This window comes from Parasteatoda tepidariorum, chromosome 12, assembly GCF_982258835.1.
Source record: "Parasteatoda tepidariorum strain Cologne lab strain chromosome 12, Ptep-v5.0, whole genome shotgun sequence".
In the NCBI taxonomy this organism is placed as follows: Eukaryota; Metazoa; Arthropoda; class Arachnida; order Araneae; family Theridiidae; genus Parasteatoda; species Parasteatoda tepidariorum.
In genome coordinates this window covers 35,901,380-35,922,358 of record NC_141766.1, presented here as the reverse complement: position 1 = coordinate 35,922,358, position 20,979 = coordinate 35,901,380, and the positions used below count along the sequence as shown (strand labels likewise).

Sequence of the window (20,979 nt, the reverse complement as noted above, 5' to 3'; positions counted from 1 at the left end):
TGCAGAGTCTGGACTTCTGATTTCTAAAAGGCTTGTTTGAATTGTTTTTTGTTTACACAATAAATAAAAATTTACAAGATTAATTGAATGAGCAAATAAATATTTTCACCACAAATCCACCTCTATTTTTTTTTTCGCTTTTTTTGTTTGCTTTCTCTCCAGAATACAAGAAGCAGCGACGTCTAAATTACGAAAATACGAGCTATCCCGCCGACGGGTAAAAAATGCGGAAAATCTTATTTTCTGTGAGTGAAATCGGAGAAAATAGCTAATATAAGTAATCATGCGGAAGGATTAGCAGCTAGGACGTAGTTTGAATTTTCTGTTTTCTTTGAAAATCGTAAATAAATATAATAATTTGACTTCAACGACTGAATTTTTTTTTTTTTTTTTTTTTTAAAAACGGGCTATTTATAAATGAATAAAAAAAAAAAAAACTTTTGGAGAATCTGAGTTTTTGATAAAAATGCTGAAATTCGAGAGACAAAAGCGAAAAAAATATCATCCCTGTATAAAGGTCAACCAGTTTTATCCCAAGGAAATGATTTTTAGAGAAACTTCAGAGGGAGGAATGAGGACTTCCATAATTTCGCTCAGCGGAAAATTAAATTCCTCATAAAATATTTTAACTAGTGCAGAAAAAAATTTCAGCTGAAATTAGCGGAAAAAATGGAAAAATCTGAGAAAAAGCGGAAATCCGCGGAAGAATCTCATCCCTGATAAAGGGAAATCTATGTATTTGTAATCCAAATGTTTATCACATCTTGCAGAACAAACTTTTGCCCAGTAAAAACAAATCGAATAGATTTTGTAGCAAAAGATTTGTCGACAGATTTTTACATACAAACAATAAGGTTTCATTAACATGTAGCATTCTTATCTGTTGTTCCATCTAGTTCCTCTCTTGTTGAAGGAATGTTGTCCTATATTAAGATAAGATGTTTTTTTTCTTTCAACGATTATTACTTATTAGAAAACTTACTTTTTTCTACCTAGGAGAAAATATTTGCTAAATCATGTAATATTGAAACTTAATAATGTGTAATAATAAGGTTCAGTTCATGATGTGTGATATTGTGAAGGACTGGCAAATGTTGACTTCCTCCAGAAAATGTCAGAATTCACTTGGTTGTTTTGATTTTATATCCAAAATACTTATTGAATGTCATTTATCAAACTAGCAAACAATGTTAAGTCTGTGAGAAATAAAAAAGAAACTATTTACTATTAGTACATGTATAAATGTTAAAAAACGATATTTCACAAGTATTTTAGACGTACACCAAGACTTATTTAAATACTGGAAACCAGAGTAACATATGAGCCATCTAATTCCAAAATTGATAAGCACTATTGAAATATTTTTATTTTCATTAAAAAAAAAAAAACCTAAATGGCTCTAATAAAGAATTCATATACATATATACATATAAATGTGACAAATGAAACAATCTCTGTGTGTGAAAATCAGCAAAGACCAATAGATGTCGCTGCCTCTGTATTCAAACTGTTAGAACTATTTCGATGTAAAGGAAGCGGCAGTTGGAAATGTATATGCAAACCTGTGTGGTTTAAAAATAAGTTTGTGTGACTCGTGTTTAAAGGAGCTTTTGTTATTAATGGAAAACTATCATCCTTATTAATTTTTCCATTGTCTTAGTTAATGGTCATCTTACAAATATATATATATTAAGTTATAAAATATTTGAAATAGTCAATATTAAAACAATTTATTGTGCAGATTTTATACAAATGGAGTGAGATAAGTTACAGAAGAAAATTAACAAAAATATTTTTTTTTTTGTAAATGGAAATATAAAAATGTGATATAAATGTAAAAAAGTTTATCAATAAATTCTCTTCATATTTATTACAAACGAAAATACTTTTAGAAGTGATCATAATCTCATATTTTGAGCTTTGTTGAAATAAAACATTCATGAAACTTGCTACATCTTGAAAGAACAAACATAAGGAATATAAAATTATAGTTTTCTTTTAAGATTTGACTTTGTGTTAAATGATATATTAGTATGAAAACTATTCTCCATGTTGGCACAAGCTGCATCTTTGGAAACTTATGTAATAGCAAGGCACTTGTTCATCTTTGATTTTTTAACAAATTAGTTGATATTTTCTAACATGATAGCAATTCCTTGACCTCCACCAATACACGCAGATCCTATAGCATATTTTGCTTTTCTAGCTCTAAAAAAAATTAAACATTACATGAATAGCAATTCTAATAGTCATTCTTTGAAATACATATGTAACCTAAATACATTATTACAAAACTAAACACATATATTTTATGGTTATTAACCAATTTCTATATCAAATAGTATATTTTCTTAATTATTCTTTAAATGTCGATGAGGAAATGAGCCAAGTCTTAACTAAGCAAATCAGACAATTTTCAAACATTTATCCTAACATGTCTTAAAACAGAGCCTGTTATAAATAAATATCAGTGATTTGAGGTTAAAATATTTGTTTAGTTTAAAAAATTATGAAAGTTTGAAAAGAGAAAAAATAAATTGAACATAAGTAAACTATTTAGAGCCATTACTTTTGCACATACATTTATCTCTATATATTGCCTAGTTTATATTGGTACATAAAGTAATGTAAAATTTGATTATTTGAATCTACCATTTAAATTCTGTAAAAGGTATTATAAATTACAAGAGAAAGTATGCTTAGAAAAATAAGTTATTAATATGACTAAAAATTATATAGAAAACTTTTCTTCATAACGTAATTGCATAAATTTATCTTAATGTGTAGTTCGTGCAGAAAATATTTTAAGTTACAAAATCAAACACAAAAATGTTCTTCCTTTGAATAAACAAAACTTTTTTTTTTCAATGGATTTTGATTTTTTTTTTTTTCAAACAAACAAATATAACTTTATTGAGAACAAAAACACATAAATACAAAGAATATATATTCGTCGTCAAGAGGAAAATCCTGTCCAGGCGACAAAGAAAAGTAATACAATAAATTTAAAATAGAAATTTAGAAAAAAAAAAAAAAAAAAAAAAAAAAAAAAAATACAATCATAAATTATTTTGCTCATCATAAGACGTCATATATTGTTGAACACTGTAATAATAGAAAACAAAAAAAAAAAATGCATGAAATTATATATATAAAAAAATAAATAAATAAATAAAAAAAATAACAAAGGTAACATAAGAAATTCGTTTGGATTGGCACAAGACTGGTATAAAAAATCAAATGCTTCCTTTAAAGTGAAAAATAGAGATCTAAATCGTCAATGTTCATCACAAATTGAAATAAAGCACGCTTAAAAGAAGAATATATTTTGATGTTTTGCAACTGAAATGGTAATTTATTATATAATTTAGGTGCTAAGTAAAAAAACTGTTTTCGTGAAATTTCTTTTGTAAAGAAGGGAATCTCATACATTTCAGTAGGTCTCCTTTCAGACACATTAGTTTTTAATTTGCATATTAATTTATTGTTGTGTAAATAGAGTAAAATACGAAAAAATACATTATGGCGAAATGGTAATAGGTTAATTCTTGTATATATATTGGTAGTAGTTACACTTGAATTATTTATATTTAGAGAATTAATAATCTTGAAGCATTTATTCTGAACTGAGATTAAGGGAAGTAAATTAGTTTTATATTCACCGCCATATATTATCGCACCATAATTAATTAAAGAATAAAACCAGGAGTAATAGAGTGCTTTCACAAAATTAAAATGAATTTTATTCTTAAGGTGATAAAATTTAACTAAAACGAAACGCAATTTTTTAACTAAATTGTTAATATGTGTTTTCCATTTTAAATTAGAATCGATATATAGTCCTAAATATTTGATATTGTTTACAGATTGTAGAATATAGCATTGACAATTTTCATTAGTACTTTTGCAGGAGAGAGAGTGAAATTTTAAATTTAAGTTAAATTCTGATTTTCTTAAACTGAAATAAATATATTTAGTTTTATTTAGATTTAAATTTAAGTCATTTATTGTAAACCATTTTGAAATTATGCGTAAATCAGATTGAATTTGAAAAATTAGTTGATTTAAATCAGTGCAAGAATACAAAATTACGGAATCATCAGCATACGTTATTATCTTACCAAAAAGTTTGAGTTGACAAAAGTCATTGATGAATATAATAAACAATAAGGGTCCTAGAATAGATCCTTGAGGAACACCACGGTTTGAAAAAATATAATTACTAAAATTACTTCGGATTTTAACTCTATGTTCTCTGTTTGAAAGATATGAAACAAACCAATTTAACATAATTCCTCTGAAACCAGCAAATTCTAATTTTTTAATTAAAAGATTGTGATTGACATTATCGAAAGCTTTTGATATATCAAGAAATATAGCTACTGTTGTCTTATTTTCGGCAATACTATTATGAATAAATTTTGAAAATTCCAAAAGAGCTTTTTCTGTACTTTTGCCTTTAATAAATCCATGTTGATTAACAGAGAAAAAATTTGTATGTTTTAAATAATTGTACATTTTATCAGCTAGAGCTTTTTCAATGATTTTGGAAAAAACAGGTAATATTGAAATTGGTCTATAGTTTGATAGGCAGTTTTTATCGCCGGTTTTAAAAATAGGAGTTATGGTTGCTCTTTTTAAAGAAGTTGGAAATATGGATGACTTGATTGAGGTATTGATGAAATTAGTTATAAAATTTATATTATTGAGAGCAAATAGTTTAATTAATTTTACATTAATACCGTCATAGTCAAAGGAGTTTTTATTAGAAAGAGAATTTATTAAGTGAAGTACTTCACAATCATTCAATTCTAGGAAAACAAACGAGGTTAAACTTGGTGAAATATATATTTGCAAACTGTTTAAATTTGGGTTTGAGGTATTGTAGGCATTTGCAAATGATTTATTGAATTGATCAGAAGATTCATAGTCGTTTAAAATATCAGGTAAAGTAAGTGATTTGCTCTGATTACCAATAATACCATTTACAAGATCCCATTTTTGTTTATTTGAATCACAATTTAAAAATTTGAATTTGAAATATTCTGATTTTGCTGTTTTAATTAAGTTCTTAAGCTCAGAAACTATAGTGTTATATGCTGTTTTGTAAATAATATCCCATGGATATTTTCTAGTTTTTTTGAATAGTTTTTCCTTTCTTCGAATTAAAATCAAGATATTATTAGTCATCCAGTTATTTTTGGCTTTTTTGTTTGATTTATGCTTATATTTAAAATTATTTTTTAAATTATTGAGTTTGAAAACAAAACTTCGATATTGTTGATCAAGAGAATCTTGAGGATTGTAATTAAATTTGTAATTTGACAGATAATTATTGAGCTTATTATAGTTGATTGAAATTTTATTTTCAGCTTCCTTAATTTTATTTACCTCATCGTAATGAACACTGCAAAAGGTTGGATAGTGATCGCTTATGTCATTTATGAATATTCCGGATTTGATCAATCAAAATATGAGAAGTAGTTGCAATCTGGAAAAGATGGTCCCAGTAGTTTAGTCAGGATAGCGCTCCAAAGTTAATGTTAATTTCTTCATTTAATTTTGCATATTTCTCTATATCTCAATCAGGGTTCCTACTCAATTTTCGAAAAACAATTCAAGGACTTTTCAATGACTTTCAAGGACCTAAACTCAAATTATTCAAGAACCCATTTAGTATTACAGTTAATATACAAAAGTACATGCCAACCAGATTCAATAATTTCGTCAAAGCAGAAATTGTATATTTTCAAAGCACAATGCTTATTTTACAAAATAATAATATCAATACAGTATAGGATCTGAAATCCGGCACTCACGGGACCGACTGCCGAATTTCGGATCTCTTCCGGAAATTCCAATATGGCGCCCATATATTACGATAATTCAATTATGCTGTTAATTTCAGAAAAACCAATAAAATTGGCTAAGTTGCGATTGTAGATTATGATGGGGTGAATTTAAAACTGTCCCATCTTAAGAAATTTCATTAATAATCTATATAATATAATCAAGGAGAAATAATCCAAAGAAGAAATAATTCAACATGATATAATCTGAATCCTCCAAAAAAGAAATAACCGTTTTTTATTCCGCGTGAGATCATTGTTCTCATTTTTTCTTTACATAACATTTTGTTTTAACAAAAGACGCTTATCTCGCGAAAAAAAAAGAAAAAAAAAAAAAAGAAAGCTAACAAGGAACTGCAAAAAAAAGTAACAATTAATGCTAAGAAACAGACAGTGAATAACTACAAAAAAGAAGCAAACAACTAAGAAGGATAAAAAAACAAGTTAACAATTAACAAATAAAAGTAACAATTAATAACAAATAAAAAGATAAATAAATTGAATAAAAAAAAGCAAAAGGGATAGAATTCATTTTGTACACCACTGGTAGTTTCAATGTCAACAGGCTGTGGCCAATTTATGGTCAAACAGGAGAGGGAAATGTAGGGACAAACCAGTAAAGCACTTGCACAGCTGTCAAGATTGATTGATCAGTTTCTCCCAAATTGCATTTCTTTATTTTGTACATTGGAAATGCAGATGTTTTTACTTTTCAATTTCACTTTATTTTAAACTGCTTTAGGAACAAATGTTTTGTTTGACAGATTTATTTTTTTTTCATGCTTTTTTAAAAATAAAATATAGTAACTTACTTCAAGAGAAAAATTCCAAATAAAAAGATAATATAACTGATTTATTTTTTCTGGTATCAATAAAAATTTAGTTAGAAAAAAAAATTAGGTCGGATTAAGTGCCGAATTTCGGGATGCCGGATTAGGGGTCCCATACTGTAATAATTGAATTTATCAGCTACTAATGCAAATGATTGATAGTTTATATTGCTGCTTCAAATCACTTTGAAAAATTCTAATTGACATAAATTGACTAAAAGAGTGATTTTTAAAATTTTATGAACATGCATGATTTTCACATTTATGCAAATCTAGATATACTATATGTAAATCAAAATTATAAGAAAGGTGAAGTAAGTCTCGAAGATTGCATAAATCACGCATCACAATTTGCGATTTGTAAATTGAAATCAAATTGCGGAACAATATGAATCGCAAATGTTACAAAACGCAGGAGCTAACAAGACTTAAATCACGATGTGAGATAAATCACTTTAATATGAATTCTGTTGCATGATTAGTTAATAATTTTCATGTGAATAGTGATCATTATGAGGAAAATTGTAATTTGTGACTCGAAAGTTGCTTAATTTAGAAAAACTCGTGTGTGATTCATAAATCATTTGGATAAGAATTGCAAACATTAATTCTTAAATCTCTTTTAGGTGAATCACGATGCGTAATTCTTAAATCCTTCTACCATATAAACTACTTGAATGAGAATTGTGATGCACGATTCTGAAATTACTTAAATATGTATCAAGTTACATTAATCAGAAATAACTTTAATTGAAATCATAATGTGTGATTTATAAAATACCTTAATACGAATTCTGATGAGTAATTTGAAAATCACTTTAAAGCAACATTCGATAAGATTCATTAATCAATTTCATTCGAATCCCAATTCATAGAACATTTTATATGAATTCCAACCCATAAATCAAAAATCAGTTTAATGTGAATCACGATTTTTATTCATAATTCGTGAAATCTAGAACTAAATTTTATTTATTAGCAGTAGAAACTTAATGTAAAAATCTGATTTTGATTTTATATGATAACATTAATGATCCTTCTTATAAAAATTAAAAAAACTAATAGGATAACAGTCATAATAATGAAGTTAACACATTGAACATATTTCTGAATCGATGAAACACTCGTTATCATTCAGAAACTATGACTACAAAAACTAAAATTAGTTAGAAATTTTAGCTTTCCAAACATCAGAGATAATAATTTGAAGTGAAAAATCTAGAAGAGAAAAATTTTGTATCTTCTAAAACCTCTTTTCACTTAAGCATCAAAAATTGCATCTACCAGAATCTCAAAAATTTTTGTTTGAAATTATTTATTACTTTTTTAACTGCTTTTTTGTAAAAAAGATTAGTATTATTTTAATTCCAAAAAATCAAGTACTTTTCAAATACCCTATGGCAGAATACAAGGACTTTTCAGGGCTCTGATTTTTTTCACCAAAATTCAATGACTTTCAAGTACCGTGGTAACCCTTTACCATAATTAATTATTTTTTGATACTGGCCAGAATAAATTTGAATTTTAAGGTATACTATAACAACAAAAAAATTATTATCTAGTTTAAAATGACTTATAAAGTTACAATTAAGTATGAATTTTACTATTTTAAAAAAATGGTTGAAATCAAATTAAATGATAAAAACTATATTTTGCATGAAATTTTCTCAGAATAGATGAGTTTTATAACATGAGAGTGTGAAAAAGTATTAAACGATTCCAAGATATGATGAAATTCGCAATAAGGGGAAAAAATTTGCGACCAATCTCCTGCTTAAATCATTGGGTAGATATTTTGCAGATTGAGAGTAACCACTTTATAATTTGACAGTCTTGGATCTGAATTTATTGAAAACAAAGCTATATATATTCAGAAAAAGTACATTTTTATGTCTGATTTTTAAAAAACTTAAATGTGTTACCAACACAAATTAACGATGCATATTTAAAACTAGCCTTCAGTTAGATTGTGCATGAAAATCTAATCAATAGATCAATAGGCATTTCTGTTCGGTAACCTTAAGAGAAAATACTATCTTTATGAAACGCATTCACTTTTGACAGTGTAAAATATGAATGCTACAAGATTTATTGGACTTACCTTAACTCATAAACCAAATTAGCTGTAATTCTGGAACCAGATGCACCAACAGGATGTCCTAAGGCTATTGCACCTCCATTAACATTAGTTTTAGCAGGATCTAAGTTTAATTCTTTTTGAACAGCTAGGAACTGAGAAGCAAATGCCTCGTTAATCTGAAAGCGAAAATTTCCATTAATACATTAGTTCACTAATTTCTTAGTTGGATTTGGATTAAAAAAAATGATTAAACAGCACAAGAAAATTAAAGAATGAAAGTAAATATGATGTAAAGTCATACTAAACTAATTCCCTTCACACAGCAAATAGCATGTTTGTATCAAAATTGGTGTAAGATAGGCCCAAAAATAAATACATTACTGCATGGCTTTAAAATTAATACAGATTACTCAATTAGGTCGACAAGTATAGCTTATTCACCAGGAGTTGGCACTTGGCTCCACCTCCTCGGATGCAGAGTACATTTCAGTGCGAGAGTAAGAGGAGAAACATCTCCACATCTGGAAATGAGACAACCATTAAACGTGCCAAACGCAAAATTCTTTTTCACTCACTTACTTCGCTTTATCATCTGCTATTATACCTTTCGTTACTCTAGCTAATTAAACATATGTTCAAATTAAAAACTACTGTTTTCCTCGCAAAATGTCTCGAAAAAGACAAACTATTCACTCAAAAGAGAGAAATACCATAAAATATTTAATGTTAAAAAAATGCACATAAAGATTGCGAAATAAATATATTTGTCATATGATCGCCAAATATCAACCTTGTTCACATCCTTCTCCCAAAAATAGTGCCGCCTTCATCACATGGTATCCTCGGATACCATGTGATGAAGGCGGAGTCAAGTGCCAACTCCTGGTTAACGATCTATATAACATAAAGCACAGATAAAATTAACATGCTCATTTTTAAGGTGTATTTCTACGTATGATGGCAGACTTACAATTTTGAAGTAGCTGATACATCATGGAACACCAAAGTTTAATTTTTTTTAAGTTGCCAGTCTTTAGTTATCATTTAAGTCATGAGAATTTTAATGAAACAAATTTAAAAAAAGAAAAAAAAGAGAAGACCTTACATCAATAATATCAACATCTTGAATTTTGATGCCAGTATTATCACACAACTTTCTAATAGCATCAGCTGGACCAATTCCCATGATAGTGGGATCAACACCTAAAATAGTTTTAAAAATTTAATCTTAATAACATTGTTGTATAAAAATTTGCGAAAATCAGTCAAAGTTGCAGTTATATTTAATATAAAAATTAAATATTATCTACACAAAATCTTCATCCTCTAATGTATGCATTAGTAGCACAACTTTCATTTAAATGCATTTTAAGGTGTTTGTTTAAAGAGAAGAGAATTAGAAAAGTGCATTAGTATGTTTAAAGTAATTTTATTAAAATAAAAACTAAGTAAAAAAAAAACTGAAATTACAGTTTGGCAAAATGTTTGTACAAATACTTCTATCTGAATTCACTGCTTATTCATGAGTTTTCAAAGAATTTAAATGTTTCTTGATTTAAAGAATTTTGTAATTTTACAGTTTTCTAATGAGTAAGTAATGGACAAGATTTTACTCTAATTTCCTTTTGCAATGAAACGATAACGTGGAAAATATACATTTCAGAATCCAACGTATGTCCATAAACATCACTGTTCTCAGGAAGGATTCAATCAATAATTTTATTAGTCTTTGCATGTCATAAATTTTGAGTAATTTTATAAATTGCAGTTATTCTAATATTTTTAAATTTGCATAACCATGGTATAACAGCTATAATTTCAAAGATTATGTTGCATAAAGCTTAATTATGGCTAAGTATATATTTCACTATTTTAGATAAAATATTAGATTTCATGAAAAAATAAATAAATCTCTTATTAAACTCACCAACATAACTATATCCAACTATTCTGGCCAATGGTTTAAGTGACTTAGCTTTAATGTATTCTTCACTGGCCAAAACAACAGCTGCAGCACCATCACAGATTCCCTAAAAGAATAATAAATACATATTTTTTAAACAATAAAACTAAAATAATAAAATATTTAGACAGAAAATTAAATTTACATTTGGAAAATGAACTCTTTGAAAAACAAAACAAAAACATTTAAGACTGTACATTATTTGTTTAAAGACAGCTTAAATAAGACACCAAATAAATACACTCATGTCCATAAATTAAGGATAATTCAGAATCACACGGAAATCAAACTCTAAAATTAAAATTTCACCTGTAGAATTATCACACATATCCTGAAGAAGAATATGCAAATTACAGGAAACCACTAGATGACGCTGGTAGTACGTCACAATGACGAGAGTGTAAGAGAGGGGTATATAAGGAATGGTGGCAATGAAGTAAAATTGCTCACAAGCGCTTTAAAAGCCTTTCAGTGCAATACCCACATAGTTATGGCACAAAGGAAACATTTGGATGATTTTTTGCGTGGCAGAACCATCGGACGACTGGAATGTGGACGTACCCAGCTGGAAGTATCCGAGGAACTTGGAATCACCCAGAGTGTCATCTCCAGGCTTTGGCAACGATTCCAAGATGATGGCAATGTGAGTAGACGTTACAGCACAGGTCGCCACCGTGTTACAACGCCGAATGAAGACCGGTATTTGGCAGTTACTGCCAAAAGAAACAGACGGAGCACAGCATCAGACCTGTCTCGTCAGCTCTCTTCAGATACTGGTACGACAGTGTCAAGGCAGACCGTGCACAGACGCTAAGGGCACATTGGTCTATATGCTGGTAGGCCTGTCAGATGTGTTCCACTTACCGCAACTCACTGCCGCCTGCGATTAGCCTGGAGTAGAGAGCATGCATTGTGGACACCGCATCAGTGGTCTTGTGTGATGTTTTCCGACGAGTTCAGGCTTAGTTTGCAGCCTGATTCTCGCTGGACTTTCATATGGAGAGCGCCAGGTACCCGTTACCACCAAGACAACACCATTGAACGACACCGTTACGGTGGTGCAAGATGGCTCGTTTGGGGAGGAATTATTCTTGGTTCCAGAACTGACCTGCATGTTCAGAGTGTAACGATGACAGGCCACATCTATAGGGATGTCATTCTGGAACAACATGTACGTTTATTTCGGGGCACCATGGGTGCTGAATTTCTGTTTATGGACGACAACGCCTGTCCTCACCGTGCAAACATTGTAGACGAATGCCTTCAATCGGAGGTTATCACCCGTATGGATCGGCCAGCATACTCACCGGACTTGAATCCAATAGAGCATGTGTGGGATATGCTTGTCCGACGAATTGCAGCCCGTCAACCCCCTCCCACCTGTCTACTGGACTTTCGGAGCGCATTGCTTGATGAGTGGTGTAATATTCTGCAAAATCAGATTGATAATTTGATAGTCAGCAAGCCTAGGCGTTGTACGGCCTGTATTGCATCGTCCGGGAGACATACTCCGTATTAACCATCATACTAACCTTGTTATACTGTTTTTTGTAAATAGGTTCTTTTTTGAAATTTGCTCCAGGGAGTAAAAATCGCAATTTTTATTAATTATGTCAAACATATAGCATCTTTTTTGCTCTTTACCTTTTGCTTAATACATAGACTTTACAAATAAGTCAAATTTGTTTGGCCTCTGTCTCTTTCTGTGCCTGAACTTTATTATCCTTAATTTATGGACATGAGTGTAGTTTGATCACATTTTACTTTGCTTCTAAAAAAGAAAAAGCTTAAAAATATTAAACTTGGTCAAAATCATAATTTATTCCGCATCTTTATAGTTATACATGAATTGGTATTGTATCACATAAATAAATCACTTTTTCTGAAGGTTAAGAATAGATTGATCTTTAAAAATATGCAAAAGGAGCAATGACACTCAAAACATTCCTTTTCTGAGTTAATCTTTTGATAATAACACAATTCAAATGCAGTTTTTAAACAGTGAAAAAATTCCTATCAAGTTTCATAAGTTTTCGATTTAACACTAGAAAAACAAGTGAAAAAATATTCAATTTTTTGAAAAGAGAAACTGACTGTGCAAAATCCTTGAAAATCTGTTAGAAGTTATCCACTCTCTAGGAAATATTTTATTAATTACAATGTTAACGCAACTATGAATTTTAAAACCATAAGTAACTTTTTAAGAAACATACATTTTATGCAGCAATACAATAGATTGTCATACAGATTTAAAATAGTAATGAAATTTTTAACTTCAAAAATTATTAGATTGGTCATTAATAAAGAATAGAGATTTTTAAAAATTATAGACATGAATATACTCTTGTGATGACACAATAAGCAGAACATATTTTTTTGCTTTTAAAATTTCTTTAATTTTATAAATTTAATTTTTAATCATTCTTAATCTAATTTTAACTGAATTAAACCAATTATTAAATTTTTATAACCTTTTATAAAAAGCAAATACAGTAGAAAACAGATTAAAAGAATGATCGGGACCATTGCTATTCTGGATAACTGATTTTTCCAGTTTTCTGATTCATTACAGACTTTTTTTTTAAAATTGATTATAAACCTAATTTAAAAATGATTTAGAAATAGTTTTAAAATGAAGAAGAAAGGATTAAGTCATGCATAATACATAAGTTTAATAAGATAACAAAAGGAAAAAAAATAACGAAATTAAAAATATATACAAAATGAACAAAAAGGTAAAATGAAAAAAAAAGTATAAGCATTTTTTTAAAAAAATTCATCCATTTTCTTTTGATGGAAAATTGGTTTTTGTTGCATAAACAACTGCTGAATTTTATAAATTGACATAATGTGAGATTCAACTACAACAAATTTTTACTTTACCCCTTAATGAGTTCTTTCGTCAACTAGATACATCGTTCGTTCAAAATAAAGGCTCTTTGGTTTTCATCTACCTCTTCGCTTTCTTCAGCTTGGTCGTTGTCTGCGCCGGGATTTAAAACCATCTGAACTATCTCCACGTCTGACAGTTTGTTGACAATCGAAACATCGCTGTCAATGTTAAAACATTCCTCAATTTCAGACTCCGTGAAAATATTCTTTTTGATCCACCCCCTACTGTATTCTAAAAGTTCTTTCTGTAGGGCTTTCTCACTAGAAAATTCAAAAACTTCAAAAGGCGATTCATCGAAAGGAATCAGCTTGCGCCATGCATGCATTAAAGTATCGCGAGTAAATGAGTTCCAGGTTTTTTCCTCTAACCATATAGCTTCCTTTACATTGAAGGATTTCTGGAAATCTTGTATTGATTTCCCCTCATTAGATGAATCAATCTTTTTTTTAGGAAATCTACTTTGTAGTGGCACTTGAGGCTTCTTAACACACCTTGATCCAAAGGCTGATTGATGTATATTTTGGGGGGAGGTACTCAATTTCAACATTATTTGCCTTTAGCACAGCTGCGGGAGGATGTGCTGTGCAATTATCCAATAATTTGCAATCATCAGGTAACCCCACTGAGTTACAGAGTGCCCGAGATTTTGGAACAAATTCATTTTCGAACCATTGAGTGAATAGTTCCTGTGTCACTCATGCTTTTCTGTTAGCTTTGTAACAAACTGGGAACACTAACTCCTTTCACACAAATAGGATTCTTGCTCTTGCCAATTACAGTAAGTCTTAATTTGCACGTACCAGTTGCACTGGCGCAAGCTAGCAGCGTCAATCTGCCTTTAGCAACTTTTAAATCGCTAGGGTTTGTTTCCCCTGTTAATGTGTAAGTTGTAGGAGGAAGAAATTTATAATAGAGTCCAGTCTCGTCAGCATTAAAAATCTGATCCATCCTTATATTTAGAGTTTGAACAAGGTTTAAAACTGTTTCAACATAGTTTTCTGCCGCTTCTGTATCCACATTTGCTCTTTCTCTGCAAAGTTTTGTAAGATGAAGACCATGGCGTTACTTAAAACGGGCAAACCATCCAGTGGTATATTCGCAACTGTTCTCCAGTCCAAGATCCCGGTGGAAATTTTTAGCCTGAGCCATTATAATTTGCCGACATAATGGGAATTGTTCAGATCTCCTCTGCCATATCCACTCAATCAGCACTTTATCGAGATCTTTGTTTTGAGCTTGATGCAATGTTTTTTGAGAGTTCAATGCGTCTACTTGCTCGTAACTGGAAAAAAAACTTCATTAAATCCTTTTTTTGATGTCATAAATCGTTGATAACAGGCGTTATAAGACTTGCTTAGCAATTTTACTGATGAACCTTCATCTAACTTTTTCAAAATCTCTAAATTATTTTTTTACAGATAAACTGAAGAGTTTTCTTTTTTTAGACGACGATGCAGCAACTAGTTTAGAAATTTGCGAAAGACTAAGACATAAGACCTACGTAGCACGTAAAAAGTAAGTAAAAGCGAAACAAATTTTTCTGAATGATTGCACTCAGTTATGAAGAGCTCAGACATATATATTATTCATTATATGAAGAGCTGGGACTTAATGGAAAACCCCCCAGTTCTGATCAAGATCTCAGAAAATATGTCATTGGGAGATTGAGTGAGGGAGTTTCTCACTGTCTTTGCAATTCTCAGTGGGAAGAGAACATATTTAATCTGATTTCCTTTTTTACCTCAAAATAGAAGACCACCATAGAAAGTAGCAAAAATGCTCTTTAGACCAAGTGAAGATAAATCATTAGTTTTACCATAGGTTCTCAAAATAGGTTATTATTCTTGAGGAATTTTATCAATAACTTATGTTAAAGCTTTGAAAAAAAGGGAGGGGGTAATAGATAATGCAGGAAAGAATACAGCCTTCTTATCAGCATGAAGGCCATTTAGTGACATTCCCCCTTCTTGAAATTGTTCCCCTTTCTTGTCAGCAATTGAAGGTGTGCCATTCAAAACTCTAGCCTGGCTAGGCTAGAGTTTGAATGACTAGAGAATGAATAATGGGAAATATACAATTTATAGAGCAAGTCTCCCCCCCCCCCCTCCGCTCCCAATGCCTTATCAGCACCAGACTTCCTGTGCTATAGATAACTTTAATTACAGGAAATTCTCTTAAGACTGTCCTGTTTGAAGAATTTTTTAAGGTTTTCTGATTATAAGTAACATTAATTAGGTGCATTTTGAACTATTAATGGAAAAGATTCAGGGCATTTTGAACTATTAATGGAAAATTTCAGGGATTTTACTGAATTATTTTGAAAAAAAAAAAAAAAAAAAACAATGAAGGAAAAGTTTTGATTATTGTAATTAATTTTGTTTTGAATCCTTAATTACCATATTTCGAAATATATTTCTTTGAAAAATAAAATGAATACTGAATAATAAGTGAACTGGATAGACTTTAATAAAAAGAAGGAAAAAAATAGTCTGCTTGATAATAATTTAAGAATTAATTTAAAAACAAATGCTACTTAAGTAAGAATTAGGAGGATTGAACTTTCTCTCTCCCCCGCTTTCTTTTTTAATGATTTCTGTTCTTTTTATTTATAATCATTATTTTTGTATACTTTTTTTAATTGTAAAAATAAGGAAGGCGTGATTTAGAAAAATAATCCACAAATATAAAGTCACAATGCAAAATATGCTTATTAAACACTATATAAAATTAACCTTTAGAAAATCGAAACCGATGTTTTAGTTTCATCTTTCTAAAGGTATTAAACAAAATTTAAAATTCAGGACTTCTTACTTGACATATCCAAGGCAACGTAAATGCGTGTAAATGATAGGGAATGCTATTTATTTAATAAATAAATCTTCCATTTTTTTTATTCCAGGTCCCTTCATGTAAGCACTGATTCAACACTAATAAATGCTGTGCGCCTCGCGATTTTGACGATTTCTCTTTTCTGAGAATACACCTTTCATTTTTCAAAACAGATAGGATTTCATTTTCCAAAACAGATGGCAGCACTTGATTTTTTTTTCTTTTACTGATTCGGAATATTTTTATATTTTTTTTACTTTTATTAACTGTAACTTTCATTTTACTTACTTGTATTTATAACGTGTTTTGAAGGGGGGCGTTTCATAAATTGGTTTAAAATTTATACTACTTGTCTACGATAGGTACTCTGACAGACATTCGTCTGGAGGTGTGGCGGTGACTATGGTAACGAGTTATGATTATTTCAAGTAGGGGTGCTGGTCCCTCTTTAAGACTGGTTTCGGCGAGAGAAAATGAGACCTCTTTCTTCGGTCTATTGTGTTAGCTCTAAAGTGAAGAGAATTAAGTATTCGCACCTGAAACATTGTTTAGATCGTCCGATTTTCTCTTTTTTAAAAGAGTTAAAATTTTAATAGCGATTGCACCCAAAATTTGATGTCATAATTTTTACATTTTTTGCTGCTTTTTAAAAAGCAGCAAAAAATATATTATACAAAATATATTATATATTATACAAAACAATAGCCCAAAACAATTTTTTTTATTTAATTTATTTTACAAGACATTACCAATTAAATCTTAAAGCTCTTTTTAATTAGAAAATAAACATCTAAGGATAGAATAAATGGATTTTAAAAAATTGTATCTCATTTTACGCTGAAATAATTGAAATTTTTGATAAAATAATTATAATAAAACAAATGTTTAAAAAATTTAATTTTTATTGCAAAATTAAGTTGTAAAATGAAAAACAAAAATTTTGTTAATGTCGTACAAAGTTCAAACAAAACCCATTTTAAAGTAAATTTTATTCTGAACAAAATGGCTTTTCCAAAAAAATGGATCTTAATTCAATAAAAAGTTATAGCTTCTTTTCGCGAAATGCTGCTCTGCGGTGCACTCCGCCACTCCACTCCGTTGATCGCTCTGTATCAGTTGATTTGGAGGGAATTTAAAAACCTCAACTAAAGTTACACAAAATAGCAAACATTGTATTAAATAATAAATTTATAATTTTAGGTGAATAATATTATGAATAATTAGTTATTTTTAATTTATTTACATATTTTCTTTAGTTCAAACTTGGAACTAAAAGAATATATTTTATTTATAACTATTTTATCAAAAACTTCAATTACTTCCGCGTAAAATGAGATACAATTTCTTAAAATCCATTTACTCTATCCTTAGATATTTAATTTTTTTAATTAAAAAGAGCTTTAAAATTTAATTGTTAACATCTTTTAAAATAAATTAAATTTAAAAAAAATCCTTTGGGGCTATTGTTTTGCATAATATATACTTAGAAAACGTAATTTAAGCAACAAAAAAAACTTAGATAATTTCAGATGGTTTGATGGGTGTTGATAAAAATCATCGTTGATAGTTTTAGATTTCATCCAATTTGCGGTAACTTGCTTTCAGTTTAAAAAAAAGTAAAATATAAATAATAAAAACAAAGATATTTAATATTTTTTCAGCACAGATAACATGAACTATTTCTATTTTCAGCAAAAGTTTTATCTCCCTTTAAAATCAGAGTTAATAAGTTCCAGAAAACTCAATAACAGAAACTAACTGCTTTAAAAAATGTGCAAGTTTAGAAATTAAACCATCTAACAATCAATGATCATTCATAATAAACGTAAAATTAAAAAGTAACATTAAAAAAACCTGCTATACCCTTAACGTCAGAATTTGTTCACTTTTTTTTCTTTTTCTTTCATTTGTATATAAAAAATAGCAAAAGATTGAGTAAAGATAATCTTTTTAAGTAGGAAAGAAATATCCATGCGAATCTTTAAAAAAGTTATTGAATCAGATAAAATAAGTCTCCTACTGGTGGCTGAGTCAGCCAATCTGATATACTTCCCATACAAGCTATTATCGAAGCTACCCTCCCTAAAATGCCCTCTTCTTGTTTAAATAGCACCAGACTGTCACAGACTTTGTGGCGGTCAGAGTACCTATCGTAGACAAACAGTACCTTTTAGGTGTGATTCATTTTCAGATTTTTAGTGCTTTTAAATTGTGGTAAAAGTTATATTTTTGTCTTTTCATTAAGGGGCCTCGGGCACTGTTAGTTTTGGTTTAATCTACTAACGGAAAGGCTCCTGTGTGTTTGCAGGCAGTGTGTCCCCTGATGGAGTACTCAGGGTTGCCACAGTAAAAATTGAACAAAAATAGTTGCTTTTAGTAGCCTAAAGCATGAAAATAGTCGCTTCAAACTATGAAAATAGTTGCCTGAACAGGAACAAAAATTTATCAAAAATAGTAGCCAAATAACTAAAATTATAGTTTAATTGTCAAATACTATTATTAGGAATGGGTGATGTCAAATTTTAAATCGTGATACATCGTCAGTTAGACATCACGATATAGTAATGTATCGCAATTTAGCATATGTTCAAAAATTACCTATGGGAGATCTTTAAATCAATCAAAAATAAATAAAAAGGAATAAATCTATTACAAAAGAAAATATTAATTCTAAACATATTCTACTATGACATCAATATCATTGCTTAATTTTTTCAATTAAATTAATAAAGAAGTAACAGGGTTCCCACTCTATGATGAGATTAAAATTCAAGGACTTTCCAGGACTTTTCAAGGACCTCAACAAAAATTTTCAAGGACCTTAATCTAAGACCAATTTTAAAAATTATTCTCTTCTATTTTACTAGAAGCCACAATGCTTGTTGTGGCAATAATTAATTTCAAATATAATACCTAAATGCTTTGCCTATATAGAGAGAAGAGAGTATATGTATTATGGACTAAAATTTTTATTTTTTTAAAAACAACCCTACTGGTTTTACAGATTAATTCACAAAATCATTTTCAGCACAATCTATCACTAATGGTAATGAGGTGTTAATGGTGAAATCCTTTAATCCTGTGTATTTCCATGTGAAGGCTGCATGAAAGACAGAGCTAAATCTTAGGTATTCCATAACCCCCTCCTCTCCTCGATTAAACATCGTTTCTGAAATTATTCATCCATAATTTACACAACCTTCTCTAAATGTTATGCAGCAACAATTCTTTCTGAAAATAAAAATTAGAAGGAACATATCCCATTTTCACCATGTTTAAAAGCATTATTCGTTATGTGTAATCCACAACTGCCAATGAATATGACCTGGTGGGAATATTTCTCTTTTAATTCACACTGAAGCTTCTAATAGAATTTCCAATTGACATAGGGTCCATCCATGGATAATTGAAGTATTTTAGAGAGCTTTTAACCATCATCCATGCATTTGTAAAAAAAGGACAAAATATTTTCTGCAGTTCCATGACCCATAAATTGGGAGGTAAGATACTTAGTGCAAACTTTATTATCAATTCCTTACCATAATGTCCATCTGCTTAGATTGTAGAGACTGATTTAACGTCTCATCAAAGAGTACAGTGTAGCAATCAACATTCTTCAGCTCATTTATAAGAATCCCTTTGAAGTATAGTGCCAATCCAAAGGAGCCCAAATAGGCTCACTTTGTGGCACTACAAAATAATTGTCTCGCTATACAGCTATCTGCAAACATTTTGGAGAACAATTTACTAATCCCTTCACAGGAGTTACATGAATAATTACTAGTGATGCACTTCAGACTCCAGAGAATTTCAGCATCAAGCACATTCCTTTTGACCAGATAAGAAGACAATGTTACCTCGGCCACTAAAGTTTCTGTTTCCCATGGGGCACACGATGTTGAAGGAGTATTTACACCAGATGAATTAGATGTTGATGTCTTTGGAAAAAGAGAACTCAGGGCATGAGACTGCTTTTTTGTTTTACCTTTCTTTGATGTGTGATTTCAGAGCAGATTCTTCCATTTTCACGATATCGATCTCCTTCATGCATAATCGGCACTTGGCTCTGAACTTCTTTTCGGGCATCGATAAAATCCATTCTTAATAAGCTTGATTATCCATCCATTGGGGATTAAAATAGCACTTCCCAGGCATAACTAGTCTAAACTACATAACACAAATACGAAGCCGTGCCTTTGCGAATACGCTTTACAATAAAGTTCTGAAATGACGCAAACGTAAGGAAAAGTGCGGATGGTAAAACGGCAAATTTATTGAAAACTACAAGGTACATATTGTTACGAACTTCGAGAGTATTCCAGTTTCGATAAGAAAAAAGAAGATCTAAGCATATGCGACAGAAGATGAAGCGGAGTCTCGCCCCGAACGCATTGATTGTTTGCTGTGCTCCGCGCGATTGGCAGACACCAAGACGCTAGGCCTGGTTAGAAACGGTGGCGTTAAAAACCACGTGAGGGAGCTCGGGAACAAAACAGAAAGAACGAGAAAGATCCGCGGGTGTTTTATAAAAAGGG

The 20,979-nt window shown here is 30.0% G+C and overlaps 1 protein-coding gene across 5 annotated transcripts in view; it reads right to left on the bottom strand.

The window, feature by feature from the left end:
* Positions 1–1,713: 1,713 nt before the first annotated feature.
* The window catches only part of yip2 (yippee interacting protein 2), a 49,199-nt gene continuing 29,933 nt past the window's right edge, over positions 1,714–20,979 (bottom strand). For all 5 annotated transcript variants that reach the window (XM_043041057.3, XM_087155851.1, XM_087155850.1 and 2 more), the window contains 4 exons: positions 10,687–10,789; positions 9,865–9,962; positions 8,781–8,935; positions 1,714–2,208 (listed from right to left, as the gene is read on the bottom strand). In XM_043041057.3, the coding sequence (XP_042896991.1) occupies positions 2,124–2,208; positions 8,781–8,935; positions 9,865–9,962; positions 10,687–10,789 (441 nt within the window). In that variant the 3' untranslated portion in view covers positions 1,714–2,123. The remainder of the gene's footprint in view (positions 2,209–8,780; positions 8,936–9,864; positions 9,963–10,686; positions 10,790–20,979) is intronic.